Source organism: Capra hircus, chromosome 24 (genome assembly GCF_001704415.2).
Source record: "Capra hircus breed San Clemente chromosome 24, ASM170441v1, whole genome shotgun sequence".
Classification (NCBI taxonomy): domain Eukaryota; kingdom Metazoa; phylum Chordata; class Mammalia; order Artiodactyla; family Bovidae; genus Capra; species Capra hircus.
This window is the reverse complement of record NC_030831.1, coordinates 21,156,901-21,175,937: the sequence shown is the minus strand read 5'-3', so window position 1 is coordinate 21,175,937 and position 19,037 is coordinate 21,156,901. Positions and strand designations below refer to the sequence as shown.

Sequence of the window (19,037 nt, the reverse complement as noted above, 5' to 3'; positions counted from 1 at the left end):
AGGGATCGAATTCATGTCTCTTGCAGCCTGCATTAGCAGGCAGATTCTTGGCCACTAGCGCCGCCTGGAGTGCAATCTTTTTCTCTGCTCTTTGAATCTAGGCTGGCCTTGACTTACTTTGATAAAAAAAAAAAACAAAAAACAGTGGTGAAAGTGACATAGCATAAGCTCTGAGCTCAAGGTTCAAGAACCTCCTAAGGTTTTGCTCTTGAACTCTTAGTATGCTACCCTAGGACTGCCAATGGGAAAAAGTCAGGTCTATTTACCAGATGGAGAAGGCAATGGCACCCCCCTCCAGTACTCTTGCCTGGAAAATCCCACGGACGAGGAGCCTGGTAGGCTGCAGTCCATGGGGTGGCAAAGAGTTGGACACCACTGAAGTGACTTAGCAGTAGCAGCAGCAGCAACTTACCAAATGGAGGAGGAGAGACTCCTTAGCCAAGTCTATAAGTTCATAGATACATTTTCTATCTTCCAAATTATTGTGGGCAATTGTTTTCTCAATTGTTTTATTCTACATAACACACGTAACCATATTCCCGGTTTTCAGCAGTAATTTTTTTTTACCACTATTTCTAGGACCTGGCTTCTATAACATGGTAGTTTCAATTCCATATGCTCAGAGGGTAAGAACAGATGCTGTAAGGATTCTTGAAGCCTTAGTTTCAGAAGTCACATGGTGCCACTTCCAACAAAGGCTGTCACAGTAAGTTACACAGTGATCCCCATTCAAGGAGTGCAGAAATAGACCCCATATTTTGATGGGGCAAGCAGCAAAGTCACACGGCAAAATGGTGGGAGAAAAAAGGGTGGGAAGGGAGGTGGCCAATCTTCCCAACAGAAGCACCATACCAAGGCAAGCGTGAGGCTGTCTGTGTGCTAGCCACTCAGTCGTGTCCAACCCTTTGTGACCCCGTGGACTGTAGCCTGCCAGGCTCCTCCGTCCATGGGATTTTCCAGGCAAGAATACTGGAGTGGGTTGCCATTTCCTCCTTCAGGGGAATCTTCCTTACCCGGGATCAAACCCAGATCTCCAGCATTACAGGCAGATACTTTACCATTTGAGCTACCAGAGAATAAAAATTACTTTTAGAGATGAAAGTTTCAAAAATTTACATTTTCTCAGAAAGCTACTGGGCCATATAGTTTTAAAAAAAAAATTGCAAGTGTAAACCAAGAAAGAATATGACATGTGATCTGAGAACCAGGGGTTCCCATACAAGAGGGATCCTGGGTAGGAAATCCTGGGTAGGAAAGGGCTGAGAGGAGCAGGAGGATGGAGAATGGCCAGAGGGGTGTTTCTGAGAGGGGTATCCTAGGGCTAAAATATAGCATGGAGAAATTATTTGATATTATTGAAAGAGGCATTTTCAGAGCGTTGCAGGATATGAGATCTAACCGGCTGCTCAAGAAGAAAATAACTGAAAAAAATTGAGGCAAATATTAACTTCAGAAAAAAAACAAAAGGGTGTTCAAGAAAGGCCATGTAATCATGTGAACTACTTGGCATAAAAGTGAACAATAATAACACAACCATTACTTTAAAAATCGTGAGGACTCCCCTGGTGGTGGAATGGATAAGACTCCCCCGGCCAATGCAGGGGACACGGATTTGATCCCTGGTCTGGGAAGATTCCATGTGCTGTGGAGCAACTAGGCCCTCCCACCACAACTGTTGAGCCTGTGTACTTCAGTGACTGAAGTGGGTGGGCCTAGAGCCTGTGCTCCAAACAAGAGAAGCCCCTGGCATAAGAAGCTGCTCACTGCAACAAAGAGCAGCCCCTGCTCGCTGCAACTAGAGAAAGCCCACACAAAACAACGAACAGGCAGTGCAGCCAAAAGCAAAGAAATAAAAACTGTTATTGCTGTTTACACACTAAGTCATGTTTGACTCTTTTGTGACCACAGGGACTGTAGCCTGCCAGACTTCTCCGTCCATGGGATTTTCCTGGCAAGAATACTCGCATTGCAGGCCGATTCTTTACCAATGGGCCCCAAATAAAAATCGATAATAAATAAAAAGACTAAAAAAAAAAATCACTGAATAAGAATTTAACTAAAACTGTGATTAAACTATATTGGGATGATGGAGAAAGGAAGTCTGTAATGTAGCACGATATAAAGTCAGTATATTCTCTAAAATTAGTTGATCAAAATAGAGCAGTGTCCTTATTTAAAAGTGAGTGCCTCTGGAAAATGAGAAGGGATATAGGCGGTGATCATGAAACAGGGGGCTGGTATTTTTTGTTATAACTCTTGACCTTTTAAACTACAAGAAGTTAAAACAGAATTATTTCAAAAAATACGTTGAGAAAAAAAGTTGGCTGTTAATCAGAGGAAAATATTATTGCTAAGAGCAGTTTCAAGTGAGCTGTCAGGGCAGAAATCCTCAAAAGAATTGAGGATGGCCTTTATGATTAAATTTTTTGAAGGTTTCATTTTAGGTGCCAGTCCCTATTTGAAGTTTTAAAACTAAAATTGAGTAAGACAAATTCCAATCCTTTAAAGTCTTATGGTTTAGAAGAGCAGGCATACCAGTAAGCAAGTATTTTCAATGCAGCATGAAAAGAGCTACCATAGTTACAGCAGAAAGTAATCTGAGGCCACAAAGGAAAGTGATTCCATTCTTGTTTGGAGGTGAAGTTAGAGATGTCTCTCTAGAAGAGCTGATCTTAGAAATGTGTGTTGGAGGATAAGTGGGTTCAGCTGGCTGTCTAGATAGGTAAGAGGAACTTACCAGGTTCAGAAGCTCACATGAAAAATCTCAGCACGCTTCAGTCAGTTCAGTCACTCAGTCGTGTCCGATTCTTTGCAACCCCTGGACTGCAGCAAGCCAGGCTTTCCTGTCCATCACCAACTCCTGGAGCTTGGTGATACCATCCAACCATCTCATCCGCTGCTATCCCCTTCCCTCCTGCCTTCAATCTTTCCCAGCATCAGGGTCGTTTCAAACACGTCAGTTCTTCCCATCAGGTGGCTAAAGTATTAGAGTTTCAGCTTCATCATTAGTCCTTCCAATGAATATTCAGGACTGATCTCCTTTAGGATGACTGATTGGATCTCCTTGCAGTCCAAGGGGCTCTCAAGGAGTCTTCAACACCACAGTTCAAAAGCACCAATTCTTTGGCACTCAGCTTTCTTTATATACTCAGCTTTCAGCATGTTTGGGAAAGGGTAATAATTCAACGTGGCCAGGATATGAAGGAGTAAGTCTGGAGTAGCAAATTGGAGCAGATCTTAGACGGTCTTGTGGGTCATGCTGAGGGGTTTGGCATGTAAGGATTTTCCCCTGAGATATGACACAGCCATGAAATTAAAAGACGCTTACTCCTTGGAAGGAAAGTTATGACCAACCTAGACAGCATATTCAAAAGCAGAGACATTACTTTGCCAACAAAGGTCCATCTAGTCAAGGCTATGGTTTTTCCAGTGGTCATGTATGGACTGTGAAGAAAGCTGAGTGCCGAAGAATTGATGCTTTTGAACTGTGGTATTGGAGAAGACTCTTGAGAGTTCCTTGGACTGCAAGGAGATCCAACCAGTCCATTCTGAAGGAGATCAGCCCTGGGATTGCTTTGGAAGGAATGATGCTAAAGCTGAAACTCCAGTACTTTGGCCACCTCATGAGAAGAGTTGACTCATTGGAAAAGACTCTGATGCTGGGAGAGATTGGGGGCAGGAGGAGAAGGGGATGACAGAGGATGAGATGGCTGGATGGCATCACTGACTCAGTGGACGTGAGTCTGAATGGACTCTGGGAGTTGGTGATGGACAGGGAGGCCTGGCGTGCTGTGATTCATGGGGTCGCAAAGAGTCAGATACAACTGAGCGACTGAACTGAACTGAATGCACATCTTTGAAAGATCACTGGCTCTGAGACACCCGTGGAAGCTCCAATGTAGGATGCAAGACTGGGGATGGGAGACACATTGGAATACTAGCCTAGGAAGTGAGGGCTAGACAGAGGGAGAGTTGAGAAATATTTCAAAGGTTGATTCAGTGACAGGTCATAGTGACCAATAGGAGGATACAGGACCCAAAGATGTCTGATGCTTCACTCATTCATCAGAATCTATGGTGTGCCTTTTCTGTGCTAGGCACTCTGCCAGGGTGTGTGTGTGTGTGTGTGTGTGTGTGTGTGTGTGTGTGTGTGTGTGTGTGTGTGTGAAGGCAGTCTTCATAAAGATGTAGTTTTTAAGACAAAACATTTGAATATTTATGCTCATCAGGACCAGCTGTATAACTTGTGGATCCCAAAGCAGAATGAAAATTCCAGTCCTCTTGTTAAATCATTTTGAGTTTAAGGACCACAATAGCAGAGTGTGAAGCCAGCGCAGGGCTCTTCTAAGAGCTGGAATTTGTACAATTAGCCCAGGTTGTGTGCCAGGAGGCCGGTCCTGATTCTCAAGGGGAAGGAGCCCAGGAAGGCAGGAAGAAGAAGGCTAGATGAGTGACACAGGCTGATCCCAGAGGAGACAGGAAGGGACTCAGGATCCAGATGGAAGTAGAGCCTTGAGCAAGAAGAAAGCCAGGGCTTTGGTCATCTCTTGAGATGGAGGAGATAGAGGAGGGACATGGAAGATGGAGAGGACGGGAGTGGGAAGGGGAGGACTTCACCCTGGAGCAATGATCTTCTTTCCTGAATAATCTGTAGGTGAAGCAGCAGAAGCTTGTGGCAGCCTGAGACAAATGGAGGGCCACACTGAGCAGTGCTGAGAAACCTGGGGGGAGAGGGGTGGGTCATTAGGAGTGGCTGCTGCCAGCAGTGGATGGGTGGGAACATTCTAGGGACCTGCTAGGTGAGGCCAAGAAAGTGATACAGCATGCGCTGGGATTCATGTAGGGCAGAGGTGAGAAATGGGGAGGCTAGAAAGAATGGAGGCCTCCCTCACTGCGGAGAAATGAAAATGGTGATGAAAATGAGAAGGTAGGAGGCAGGGGTTCAAAGGGGATGGGATTTTAGCCTCTACCCGAGAGCTGATGGTGAGGTTGATGTACTGACCTGTCTAAAGGACTCGTGCAGAGAGAACTAGCTCTGCAGGAATGAGCAGGTGTCACGGATCATGGTTATTTTAAGAACAGGCGTAAGCCTGCACGTGCAACGGGGAGGGTCCACGGAAACGGAAGGTCACAGGTGAGTGTGAAGAGGCTAAGCGTGGGACGCGGGGTTTCTTCCCGTTGAAGAAGGGGAGCCACATGTCACAAAATCGGCTTGTTTAGACGCGGATGTTGAGAGCCACTGAGTTTATTCCACGAGACCTGCCTGAGGCCCGAGGGTATCCGCGACCTTGGCCATAGCCTGGGAATGGAGAGAACCGGGAGTTCTTATTGGAAACGAAGGGGGTCACCCTCGAGCAGCGAGAAGCCTCGAGGCGCGGGGCAGGCCGAGGCGGGCAGGCTGCAAACCTTCCCTCCAAGTCCCTCCGTGCCCGGTGGGTCCCTCGCTCGCCGCGGCCTCCCTGCAATTCGGTGACCCTGCCGGAAGCGCCCCTGCGGCCCCACTGCATCCATTTAGGGCTTTCGCAGACCTCACTGGCCAAGAGGCCGTGGGGATGCGGAGGCTCAACCAGCATGCGCAGCCCCCGAAGCCTCCCGCCTGGCGCCCTCCTGGGCTTGTTTCTTGAGAACCGCTGCCAGCGATCGCCGGTTCACCCTCCTCCTTAGCTTCCTTCTCTCCGAGGGAAACCTCCCCGGAACCCTGCCCAGGGCTCCAGGTGGCTGACACTACCCCGCTTGCTTTCTTGCTTGTCGGGGTGGGGTGGGGCGGGGGGCTTCCTTGCCTCCTGGTGCCCAGCTGGGGCTTTCCGAATCCAGGCAGCAGGAGCCCGGCCGCCGCCACCTTCATCTGGAAAGAGTTAAGCCTGCTTTCAGGTGGATAAGATGCCCGAGGACGGCCAAGCCCCCACCCGCCGCACACCTCGGTTCCCTTAGCTCAGAGGGGTGCAGCTCGGCAGGGGCGCCCCGGGCGGCGGGGCGCACGTGCTGCCAGGGGCCCAGGCGGCGTCCGCGCTGCGGGGTCTGCCCGCGGAGCTTTGTGTGTGGGGGGACGGGTCGGGGGTCTTTCCGCCAGCGCACTCTGCCCAGGGCTGCGGATACGCCGCGAGCCGCTCTCCCTTTCGCGTTCCCGGCGGCGAGTCGCGTGGGTCCCGGCTGGCGCGCGGGGGACGCAGAAGGGGAGGAGCCGGCGAGCCCGGGGAGGAGGGGGCCCGCCGGCCCCGCCCCCGTCCCGCCCCCCGCGGCCGGAGCCCGGGCTGCAGCCAGGCGCGCCGGAGCCTGCGAGCCCGCGAGCCAGCCAGCGGCGGCCGCGGCCTCCCCTGCTTGCGGTGACCCCCGTCGATCCCGGGGCCCGCGCCCCCCTGGGGCAGGGATGCATCATGGCCACGCTGGCCTGCCGGGTGCAGTTCTTGGACGATACGGACCCTTTCAACAGCACCAACTTCCCCGAGCCCAGCCGGCCGCCGCTGTTCACGTTCCGCGAGGACCTCGCGCTCGGCACCCAGCTGGCCGGGGTCCACCGACTGCTGCGGGCGCCGCACAAGGTACCGCCGGGCGGGAGGCTGGGGGGCGGGGGCGGGCTGGGCCCCTTGGGCGCAGTCCCTGCTGCGGGACGCGCCGGGGTAGGGGCGCCGCGGGCGAGCTGAGCTGGGTGCGGCCGGGGGACCAGCGCCCAAGGGCAGACCTCCCCTCTCCCCGTTAGGCAGAGGGGTCCGGGCGCGCGCCGGTTGGCTTGGGATCGCCCGGGCCGGCGAGGAGGAGCGCCCCGCGTTCCGGCCCAGAGCGGGGGCGGGCAAGGCCGAACAGGTGCGGCGCCGGCCCGAGGCGGGATGCAGAGGGTTCCCCGCGCCTCGCCGTTAGCTCGGCCGGGTGGGCGGGGTGGGCTCGGACGCCGGCGGTCGGTCCCCGCACCCGGGCGGGCGGGCGCCGAGCTCCGCGCGGAAAGAACCCGGGCCCTAGGGACTCTGTTCCTTTCGAGGAGAGCCCCGAGCGACGCCCGGGACAAAACCTCTTCGACCTCTGGGACCGCTGCAGGCGGCAGCGCGACCCTCGCGATAAAGCACGCTTCCCGGGGACCTCTCTCCTTCCTCCCGCGGGGGCGCCGCGGAGGACGCCGCCAGCGCGCAGCGATCGTGCTCAGAGCAGCCCCTTTTTTCTTAGAAGCAGGTGGTCTTGGGGGGAGCAGTGGCCGTGGGAGGAGGGGCGGCCCGCGCGCACAAAGCCCGAAATGAGTGACCCCTGGGAAGAATGGCTTGATTTTTTTTTTCCTTTTTCTTTTTTAACCCTTTACGGAACAGGCATCTTGCAAAGTGTGTGTGTTGCAAAGAGAGCTGGGCAAAGCCAACCATTTAGTTTACCCAGGAGAACCCTTCCTCCCACTTAAACAGAGTGACTGTATCTTGAATTACTCCCCCCTCACCCCCCCCCCCGTTAGGGTTCATATCAAAGCTTGTAGATGATTTATTCTTTGAGGATCAACAACTGATAAATATTTGGAAGCGATAACACTTGATGACAAAAGGAACAAAATTAAGTTTTAAAAATTCCTTAGGTTTCCGTATGATGTTCACCTGCCTTGGAAGAAGGGAGGGAGGTTGATGTGGAAACTGGTGAACTTTGGCAGTGGTGTCTGTTGGTAGTATATCACGGCTCCCCCATCCCCTCCCCAGCCCCCGCTATTTAATGAGTAACCCGTCTTCAGGAATGAGGAGTAGGACAGTTCTGTCTCCTTTTCTCTGTGTTGGTGCAGGATGGATAGTCCTGGGAACCCCTGTGGTCATGAAAGGTTGGGTTGGGAGATGGGGAGACAGAAAGATGTCTTGTGGATTCAGCTTATCAGGATCACTTTGTCAGTTACTTGGTTCTCCTCAATCAGTGGATTCAGTTAAAAATCTTTGCAGGGCTTCTTCAGCATCATGGTTATTTCATTCATTATGGTCTCTGATTATAGTGATCCTTGGTTGAAACCGCAGAAGACTCATAATTGTGGCCCTGTGACCTTGAAGTGGTTTCCTTGGATTTCAAACCCGGGGTTGACCTTTCAAGCTGGAAACTGACATACATTTTTATGTTTCCATGGATGAGCCCCGTAGCCTGATCCAGTGTTCCTGGTCTGGTAGGAGATCCTGATGCCCCAGCATTCTGTTTTCCTCCGCCCCTACCCCCGGGGAAGCCACAGCTCAGCAGCTGCACTGGCTCACAGGACTTTCAGCAATGACCCTTGTGGAATAAACGGAACCTGAAGACGTCCCACAGATACCCTTGATCCCTTGTCTTGGGGGGGTCTGGCCAGCCTCAGTCTCAGAGTCTGTTGCCGGAAGACCCCTGTCGTACCGTCAGATGTGTGGCATGGTTGTTCACATCTAGAGCCGACTCAGTGGCTGGTTGTATTAGCCAGGGTTCTATAAAGCAGAATTCAGGGCATTTCTCTGCCCAGGTGTGCATTCCTATTGTAAAATGCTGGTTAATTTCCAGCAGGAAATCTCCCAGATTGAATGATCCATCTGTGATAGACAGAGCTAATGAGTTTTCAGTGCTTGGTATGTAGGTGTGTGCTCTACTAGGGATGTCAGAGTGGCATCTCATTTCATGTTACACGTATCTGTCAAGTGCAGACTTTTACTGGACCTGTTTGATGGATGAGGAAACAGGCTGGGAACAGTGGAGTAACTTAGTTTCTCTAAGAGTGGGGAGCTGATGTTGAAACCTGGTCCGTGTGACTTGAGACCCCACTGCTGTTCTGCTCTCTGGACCAGTCGTTTGGCCAGTTCAGCATCTACTCTGGCTTCCGTTCCATTAACATGGGGAGTTCCCGACTCAGTTTTCTAGGCCAGGTACTTTTTGGCCTGGGGCAAGCGAATGTTACTAGCATGAGTAAGAGCACAGAGACAGAATTGCTGACCTGGTAGAGTTCACAGCCAGAGGGGGAAACAAATTGTTACCAACCTGGCTATGAATTAGCTAACGGTGAGGGAGTGGGTATGCCCCCTGCCATGGGTCTCCTTGAGCCTGGCCTGGCAGGAAGATGAGTTTCTGGGGCAGAGGACTTTCTGGGTGGTGAGAGGGGAAAAGCGTGACTGTGAAACTTTGGAAAGTCTTAGCATCCTCAGCCATTTGACCTGGGAGTGCAGACTTCTGCTCGAAGTAGATGGTACACAAAGAAAAGCGTGCAGGCTCCGAGTGAGCAGCTAGATGAATTTTCACTAAGTGGACACACCTGTGTAACATGCCCCTCAAAGACCCTGCAGAGGGTCTTAATTTGTAAAGTTTCCCTAAGGAGTCTGTGCTGGGAACCTCTGAACTGGTTTACCACTCACATCCTTCCCAGCCCAAGCTTGAGCCTATGTATCTTTTCCTAACCTTGGGAAGTATGTATAAATGTTTCTTTTGTTTGCTGACGCCATTCGAAATTAGTTGTTCATTTAAACCATCGACTTGGACAGAAACAACACATTGTTCTTATAATGTTTTATCTTTTTTTTTCCAAGCTGCTAGACTGAAGCCTCCCCTCCCCCCAGCTTTTTATAGTAGCTCCTTGAGGATGATTAAATAAATGATTAGTCTAATAATGAAAAGGTCAGTACAGAGAATAGGTGCGGTCTTCTCACTGGGGAGATGTTTATTCTGGTGGTTATATGTTTTATCTGGACTATGTGAGGCCTTTTGTTTTCAAATGCTGCATGAACAGGTGTTTATTTCTGGTTTAGTGCCTTAGAAAGAATTGTAATCATAGGACTTCTAATTTAGGAAAAACTGTGCAGTAGGATTAACAGAATCATGGACCTTTCAAAGCATGAATGTATTGGATTGATTGGTGCTAAAGGCAAAGACTCTTAAGGATTTTTATTTCTTTTTGAGAGGCAAACTGAAATTGTAGAACATTACAGAAAAGTGCTAACTAGCGTGTGTGTCAAAATGGCAGTTATGGCCTAATCACTTAATTCCGGAAGTGTTTCCGTGGCTGCTGCGGACTACAGAGTAGAGAATGATAGCTCCCAGGTTCTGGCCACTTGCCTGCGCCAGGCGCTGTCCCAGACACGCATCCTTCTGCCAAGCCCGAGACCACCCCATGGGTCAGGCACTGGGACATTGCATCTCAAAGCGAAGAGCCCGAAGCAAAAAAACAGTCAGCGGGCCATGTGAGTGGGAGGTTCCAGGACCGGCACTTGGCACCAGGTCCGAGCCCTTAGTGACTCTCCTTTTGGGTCTTGAGTTTCCTCCTTCCAGGCAGCCCGCCCACGTTCCAGAGCTCCGTCCTCTCATTGGATTAGCCTGGACGGTGCCCTGTTCCTTCCTTCCTCACTGCCTTTCTCTTTGTGGTTCCCTTGGTGCCTCGGCTACACCACCTGCAAGACAGCTGATTGCTGTGAGGATCGGAACCTTGGTCCTCCGCATGTGGGCTGGGTGTCACCTGGGCTCTGAGAAATGCACTCTCAGGCTTCCCCCGGCCTGCGGAGTCAGAATGTGTGTTTTCCCAAGATGCATCGAAGATTCCTGTGCACACTGCCGTCTGGGCAGCGGGGACTAGAGGTCATTTAGATTAGACTCAGTACAGGGCTAAGAGGGTTTTCCATGCGCCCCCTGTTCACACATAGCTGCCTTGAGGGTAAAGACCTGGCTGCCCAGTTCTCCAGGGTTCTCCCTGAGGCTGAGCAGCACTAAGACGAAGCGTGCACTGAGTTGATTGATGGGCGTCAGTTTTAGAACACAAATCCACTGGTATTACTGCTCTAATGAATTTCCACCTTAATCCTCTTAAGGGACACATCTGTTTGTTACATTACATTAAGATTTTTTAAAGATGAGGTCATTAGTAAAGTTGGCCAGTGTGTTGTGTCACACAGCATCTTAGGACAAAACTGTTTGAGAATATTGTATGAACAGCTATGGGCGTCTCCAACCCGAGTTGACTCCCAGTCTATTGTAATTAGCTCAGTTGGTTGGAGCTGGGCTATTGAGATCAGGCTCATGGGATTGAACCCTTTACGGGTCAGTTGGCTTTGTGCCATGCATGGCCACAAACTGCATCAGGAACCCAGTTGGATGTCCAGCAGGCGCAGGTATGGCTCCCTGCTAGGGTCTGGGTGGGGGTGGTCTGGCAGAAATCTTTGGGGGTGAAGGGCTAACGTATAATGGGCTTGCCCTAGGCACTTTTCAGTGAGCCTCGGCGTTACAACCCCATTGACCTCACAAGAGTTAGTGCAGATCAACAGTGGTGTCTGCAGTTAATGGATGAGGAAACTGAGGCACAGGGAGCTTAGGCAGGTTGTCTAAGGTCACACTACTTTTAAGTGGAGGAGCTGGGATTTAAGGTCAAGTCTTTTTTTACTCCGGAGCCTGTAGCCAACTGTGTCCCATTATTAGAAAACCGGCAGAGCACATGCTCTCCGTGCTGGGTGAGGGGAGGGCGGAGGGGGCTGCCTGTCACAGGCTGTGAGTTAAGTCGGTGAGCTCTGCTACGTCCTTCCAGTGCAGAAGCTCTTGGGAGTCTGTGCCTCTTGCCTCAGAGTCCAACCTGCTTCCCTCTGGAAAACACAGTACTGCCTTTGCCCTCTTCCTCTGGACTCTGAAATGTTCGTCTTAACAGTGGCAGATTTAAAACTGATTAACATGCTGAAACCAACTCAGGAGCAACCCCCGCCCCCCCACCTCCAGCCTTCTTTCCCCTCCATGGTTTATTTCTCTCTGAAGTGTCCCTGCAACCTTCCTGTCCTCAGATGGAGGACAGTCACCTCCTGCAACCTCCACACTGTGCCTCCTGCAGCTGATGCCCCGTTGCCTGTGTGTGCCAGCTCAGGAGGGTCCCGGCTTTAAACCTGGTTTTCTAATCTGAGTAGCTGGTTCCACGTCTGTGGGGCGTTTCCAGTCTTGAGTTTGTCAGCATCTGGTCCTTTACGGAGGCAATCAGACCGCTTTTTTGTTTTGTTTTAGCTATTTTTTGGGTTGTGTTTCTGTGCCTTGTTCTGAACTAAGAAAGAAAGAATGGGAGAAATTGTTACAGTGAATGTTAAACCTCACCACAGGGATGTAATCAACAAAATCCAGATTGGGGGAAATCATAGTTTCTCTAACAAATAAATGGTAAAGGAGAAGATGGAGATGGAAGGAAACCTTAGATTAAAAGAGATTTAAGAGATATATCCACCAGTTGCAATATATCCACCAGTGTGGCTCTAACTGGATGCTGATTCAAACAAACACAAACAAATATTTGAGACCACTGGGGAAACCTGAACAATGACTTATTGATATTAAAAATTATTAGAGTTAAGTTAATACAAATAAAATGAATAACAATATTTAATATTAAAATTATTAATGTTAATAATATTGTGCTGTGTTTAAAAGAAAAGTTTGTGTGTTTCAGAGATACATACTGAAATATTTATAGATGAAATCATATAATTTGCTTCAAAATAATCTTGGTTGAGGGGCAAGAAGTAGGTGGGTGAGTATATAGAGGAAACAAGATAGACTGTGAGTTAGAGCTAGATTATAGATATATGGGTGCGTCATTATACTATTTTCCATACTTTTTCATATATTTAACTTTTTTTTAATAAAAGAGATGAAAACCTAGGTTATGGGTTCTAACGGTCCCTTTGGGTTCACAGTCCTTTCGTTAAGTGTCACTGAGTGTCCTAAGTGTGTTCGCTGTGACTGAGATGGCCAATCAGCAAATTTTTTTGTAGTGCCTCTACTGATATTTAAACCCAGTGTTCCCATCCTTGACCCCCTACTGCTCTATCTGTAGTTTAATTAAATGAAAGAGAAAGGAAAGGAAAGTGAAGTCGCTCGTATTTACTATAACGTGTGCTACACCCTGGACACCTGGCTTTCAACCTTCCTGACCACCGTGAGGGGACTTCTGCCCTCTGACGTCATCACGCAGGCTGCAGGCAGCGGGAGGGGTGTGAGTGGCGGACCCGCGGGGAAGCAGCTGACTGACCGCCACCTGAGGGCACCGTCTCCACTGCCTCCCTGACTTCCATCTTGTCCACAGCTTCAGCGGGTGTTTCTGGGCTCCCTGATCCCCTAAGTAGTGTATTCTTGGGCTAACATCCCCACCCCCACCCGCACTGTCTTACTCACCGTAGTTTATAGCAAGTCTTGATGGAGTGAGGTGGAGGTTCCCTCCTTGCCTGGGAACCCGGCCATTAATAGGAAAAAATGAAAACTTGAGATGGGGTCCATTCATTGGGTTTTAATGGAGGGAACAGTGTAGGAATCAGGCTCCTGTGACCAGCTAAGGAGGAAACAGGGTCAGAGCATGGCCCTTCTCTGCTCCTAACCTCCCTCAGCGCCCCCTGCCGTTCAGGGTCACCCAGGCCCTTGAGGGGCTGGCCTGCTGCTCCCTGAGGTTTGGTTGGTTGGTTGGTTTCCTAGTCTGCTTGGTTTACTGGCCTAGCCCTAGGACTTGGAACAGTGCCTGGCACACTGTTCATATAAATAGCTGTTGAATGATTGAATTATCAAAGGCATTAGAGTCCAAGAGGGGTCTTCTCACCCACCCATGTCCATGCAGAAGTCCCTTCTGTGAAGCCTCTGGTCAGACACGTTCTAGCTGCTTCTCCTTAGATGATAGAGAGCAGTTGGCGCCCTCCCTTCAAGGGAGGCCTGTCTCCACTTAAAAAAAAATATATATATATTTTTAATTGAAGGATAATTGCTTTACACAGAATTGTGTTGTTTTCTGTCAAACCTCAACATGAATCAGCCATAGGTACACATATGTCCTCTCCCTCTTGAACCTCCCTCCCACGTCCCTCTCCATCCCACTCCTCTGGTGGTGGTTTAACCACGAAATCGTGTCTTATTCTTGTGACCCCATGGACCAGGCTCTTCTGTCCATGGAATTTCCCAGGCAAGAATGTTGGAGTGGGTTGCCGTTTCCTTCTCTACTGGATCTTCCCGACCCAGGGATCGAACCAGAGTCTCCTGCATTGCAGGCAGATTATTTACCCTGAACTAGCTGGGAAGCCCCTAGGTTGTTGCAGAGTCCCTGTTTGAGTTCCCTGAGACACAGCAAATTCCCACTGGTTATCTATTTTACATATGGTAATGTAACTTTCTCCATTTTTGAACTTCATTTGTTAGAATTTATTCTTTGTTTGTCCCTGATTTTCACCGGGAAAGGTGGATCCTCATATCCCCACAGATGGGGATGAAAGAGGATCATTAATTGCCTGAGTGAGTCCAAGAGGATGGAAATAGGATGGATAAGGCAGAAGAGCCATGACCTCAGGGTTTGGTAAGTAGAGTGACCTGTGACCTGCGGATAGTGCTGGAAGGAGTTATGGAAAGTGTGGATACTTTTCCCAGTGATGACAGAAGTAAAAAGCTGCTTTCTCTTTGTGTTAAAGCTGAGTCGTCTGGATTGTTTTTATTACTCAAATCAATGTGTGTATCTTGATATGTGTATGTCTGGTACCCTAAGGCATCTTCACACTTGCAACTCCATTTTGCTGTTTGTGTGGAATTAGGGAGACATTGCTGGGGAGAGGTTACAGCTAACAAAGCTAGATTCAAGGAGGGGAAGGCCAGAGAGCAAAGAGTCTGTCCTTATGAAACAAACAAAGCGTCTGTTCCCATCACAGAATGAGCCTGTGTATGTATTTTGAGACTATAGAAAAGCACACTGAAGAAATAGAAATCACCTTTCTTACCACCCAAAGGGAGCTATTCTTAACATTTTCTACCAGAATTAAAATATAGCATTATATCTGCGTAGTGTATCATCTTTAGCGTATGTACCATGGCCCATGTCAGCATTGCTCTGTGAGGGAAAAGTCTCTGTTTTCTTCAGTGTTTATTTGTCCTGTGTGTGTGTGTGTGTTAAGTTGCTTTAGTTGTGTTTGACTCTTTGAGACCAGACTGACTCTTTGGACTGTAGCCTGCCAGGCTCCTTTGTCAATGGGATTCCTTAGGCAAGAATACGGGAGTGGGTTGTCATGCCCTCTTCCAGGGGATCTTCCCCACCCAGGGATTGAACCTGTGTCTCTTATGTCTCCTGCACTGGCAAGTGGGTTCTTTACTACTAGCGCCACCTGGGAAGCCTTGCTTTTCTGGTAAAGGCACTAATCCCATGGCGGGGGGTGGGGGGGTCCTACCCTCATGACCTTATTTAAACCTAATTACTGCCCAAAGGCCGTGATAGCATCACATTGAGGAGTAGGGCCTCAACATATTGCGGAGTCACATTCACTTCCTGACAGCCAACACGAGTTATAAAATTGTACATATGGAAATGTAGGTAAGAAATGTTTAAGATGGACCGAGTAGCTTCCTTCTCCCAGACCTGCTCGCTACACCCCTTCTGTGTCTCCCTCTTTGGAAGCACCATGAGAACTGCTCGGCAGCCTCAGCTCCTCTGCGCCTATCTCATCCCTTGCTTTCCACTCCCGATTTATCCGGGCTCCCATCTGGACTCTGTATATAAGTGCTCTGATCTACCCCCCAGCCTGCTTTTTCTGCTGCCGCCGCCGCCTTCTTGCTGGTGGTTCCCCATTATTATCAGGGTAAAGTCGCAGCTTGTCACAGGACACCCAGGCCTCTCTGGGACCGTCTGCCACTCCCAGTCGGTCCTGACCGTCCTTCCCTTCCCACCCCTCCCCATCCCTCACTGTGCTGAAATGCTTGCAGTTTCACAGAGAGGCTGCCCTGGTGGTTCAAGCCCGTAGCTCTCCTCAGTCTGCGCCCCCAGCCTCCAGCCTGGAGGGAGACCGTGCCTGCGGGTCATCTCTGCTGCCTTTCCTGGCCCCCTCCCCGTCCTGTGCAGGCCCCTCGCCCCCTCCCACCTGTGACGCTCTGGTTCTTCATCCGTTCTCAGCATCTCCCCACCAGCTATAAACCTTCAGTAGCAGAAGGTGCATTTCAACTCCCCACTCAGCTCAGAGTTCCTCAAACAGCGCCTGATACCCAATAAGCCCCAATAAAAGAACCAAAGAAGGTTAAGTGAAACAAGCGCAGGCTGTATTTATATACACGATGCCTGCAACTGGAGGGCCTTCAAGAGCCAGTATCCTCACATCTCTGTCAGGTTCCTAATCTCCAAACGTGACTTGCATGTCATAATTTCCCTCACAAACTGGCTGAGTGAGGTATACAACCAGCTCTTCCGAGCCTCAAAACCTTATTTTCTGGCCTCTTCCACACCAAGCCCAGGCCATACCCTGAGGCAGGAAGCCTGGGATTGGCCAGAGAAGGCTCACTGTCGGTCAGCATCGTTTCTTGTTGCGTTGGCAGGGGTGGGTGTGTGCTCCGGGGCCCTCCTGGGTGGGGGTCGTGAGGTCTGCTCCGTGGGGCCAGGCTCGAGGCCTGCAGGGCCAGGTGGGGGAGCACTGACTTATGCCCATTTTCCCGTTTGTCCCCGAGCTTTCCTGGTTCACTGCTGCTGCCCAGGCTGGGCGTGGGGAGGGTGAGGAGAGTTGTGAGCTGGTGTGTGTGTCTGGGGTGGGCGGTGGGGGACAGAGGTGGCCACAGTGAGTGGTGGGGACTCCGAGCAGAGGGTGGATCTGGGAGACTGGAGGGGTGCCCACGGAGTCCAGCCACCCTTCTTGCCCCCGGGGGAGATTCAGCCCTTTGCCAACTGCGGTGGCTATGGGGAGATTTTATTTCAGGCGATGGCACTCACCTAAGAGGGATCTATTACCCCTTCTCAGGATCAGATCATAGCTGCAGCCACAAGAGAGCATGGCTGGCTTCAGATCGCAGCTTCCATAAATCACCAGCACCTCTGGCTTCTGCACGACCAGGGAGTTTCTCAGTGGCTGGTGTCTGAGTGCCCCGTGCCTGGAGGTGAGGAGGCCTGTCTAGTCTTCTTGGGGTCTCCCATTCAGATTTAGCAGGGCTGGGTGTCTGGGGGCAGGGAAAAGAGAGCAGCTGGGCACCCTGTCCAGAACAATAGTCACGGATATGAGTGGTTTTTTGTTCCCAGAATTGGGTGCATTTTTGTGGACGGTGATTCATCCCTGAATACGCCAGGAGCAGAACCGCGGCGTGTCTGTGCAGTTCACAAGGCGCTGGGACGCAGGCTCGCCTGGCTGGTCCTCACACAGCCCTGCAGGAGGGGGAGATGGGCTATGTAGGCCCCGTCTCCAAGTTGAGAAAACTAAAGTCACGTTACTTTCAGGACCGACACACAAAGATGGCTAGAGCTCACATACATGTCTTCTGACTTCAGGCTCACTACGGAGTGAACACAACTAGGGGGATATTTCTGCTGAATTCATAGACTGAGTTCATAGTTCAGGTGATTATTTATTTCATTTTTTTTGAGGGCTGGGGAGCAGGCGGGGCTGAGTGGGAAGCTTTATTTCTGTTGATGCCACTGATCCCAGCACATGATAATCATCTCCTTTATTGTGGTGCTTGGTTGGAGAAATAAGTCAGAAAAGTGAAATGGCCTCTGAAGCAGCATGTGACTCACGTCTAAGTGTAATGTAGGCAGCTTGGCCTGTGGCAGTGTCAGAAGTGGGAAAACTCCATGTGGACCGCGCAGTCCAGAAAGCCTCCTGGAGAGAGCAGTGGGGTGAGCAGGTGAAAGGAAATGGGAAGGCCGTCCATGCAGGTGAGAAGCAGATGGGAGGCGTGTGGAGATCAAGTGCGGATGGCTCTGGGTGAGTGAGAAGGGCCTGCCAGCTGTGAGCACACGACCGAGAAGTTACTTCCATTCCATGTAGTGGAAACATGAAGGGAAAGAAAGGGAACAGGAGAAAAAGCCAGAAATTTGGGAAGGAAATGATTCCAGAGAAAAATTGAGGGAAGGGAGAAACAGGGAAAGGGAGACAGAGTAGGATGGTCAGGCAGTGACCGCAAAGCCACCTTGTGATGAATGCCTGGGAGGACGAAGAGCTCGGGACCTGGCCTGGGCCCTGGGGCAGGGTCTCCCAAAGCCCACGGCCACGTCACCGCTGATTCCTGGTGGGCTGAGGAGCTCGCCAGCGAGGCTTCAGGTATGACCCTTTCTCCCACCTTCCTCGCTTTCGTGGGTGTCTGCTCAGTGTCAGGCTCTGCTGGGACCAACGCAGGCACCAGAGTGAGTGAAACAAGAGTGGGTGAAGGGGCTGGGCCCCAGTTCCAGCCCGCTCCCTCTCCTCGCACTTTGGAACGTAGCATCTCCCTTGTGGGGCTGTCGTGAACAAAACCAAAAATGCATCGTGCTGTTGCGTGTCCCTGGGGACTGCCACTTGGCTTTCGTGGTCTCCAGCCCTACTGTTCCGTGGGCCTGGGCAGGCTGTGCTTCTGTTTCCCTGGACAGCACTCCCCCACCCCCCGCCCCCGTCCTCCCCCCCTCGTCTCCCCCGCCTCCCTGCCGCTGCAGAGACAAAGCAGAACCTTCATCCGCAGCTCCTGCCCCGACTAGCCTGTGTGCCCCTGTCCACGTGCCCCCTCCTTCCCGCCAGGGCAGCTGTGTCCCTTCTGGCTGGGTCAGGCCCCTTTCCACTGGACCTTCAACCCCTGCTTCCCTCTGGGATCCCTGCTTGACTTGCGAGGGACTAACACCTCCTTCATCCATCCTTCCACCTCCCTTCCTGTCTTCTGCCTTCACCCCTCCTCCAACCCAAGTGTCTTTCGAGCTTGTCTGAGCCCCTCCGTCTGGCTCCCTCCCCACCAGCCCAGCCACAGTGCCCTTGCCTTGGCGGGTGTGTGCTCTGATGCTCTGCCACCCCAGGGACTGTAGCCTGCCTGGCTCTTCTGTCCGTGGGGTTCTCCTGGCCTGGGTTGTCATTTCCTTCTCCAGGGGATCTTCCCGACCCAGAGATTGAACCCAGGTCGCTTGCAGCTCCTACACTGGCAGGCGATTCTTTTACCACTTGAGCCACCTTGTCACTCATGCCCAGACACCCGCCAGCCTTCATCTCACTTAGTCTCTAAGCAGCACTTGCCGTTCCCGAGGATCTCCTCTGAGGAACGCTCGCTGTCCCAAGTGTGATGGTGAGCGATCCACCTTGCCTGAGCTCTTCAAGCGTTCTGCTCCCTCCTGCCCTCAGCTCTGTCCCAGGATCAGGCCTTCTTGCAGCTTACCTCCGTTCCTGGGCAGC

The 19,037-nt window shown here is 51.1% G+C and overlaps 1 protein-coding gene across 3 annotated transcripts in view; it reads left to right on the top strand.

The window, feature by feature from the left end:
• FHOD3 (formin homology 2 domain containing 3) overlaps window positions 6,247-19,037 on the top strand; it is a 529,663-nt gene continuing 516,872 nt past the window's right edge. For all 3 annotated transcript variants that reach the window (XM_018039641.1, XM_018039640.1, XM_018039639.1), the window contains exon 1: window positions 6,247-6,539. In XM_018039641.1, coding sequence (XP_017895130.1) covers window positions 6,375-6,539 — 165 coding nt within the window. In that variant the 5' untranslated portion in view covers window positions 6,247-6,374. The remainder of the gene's footprint in view (window positions 6,540-19,037) is intronic.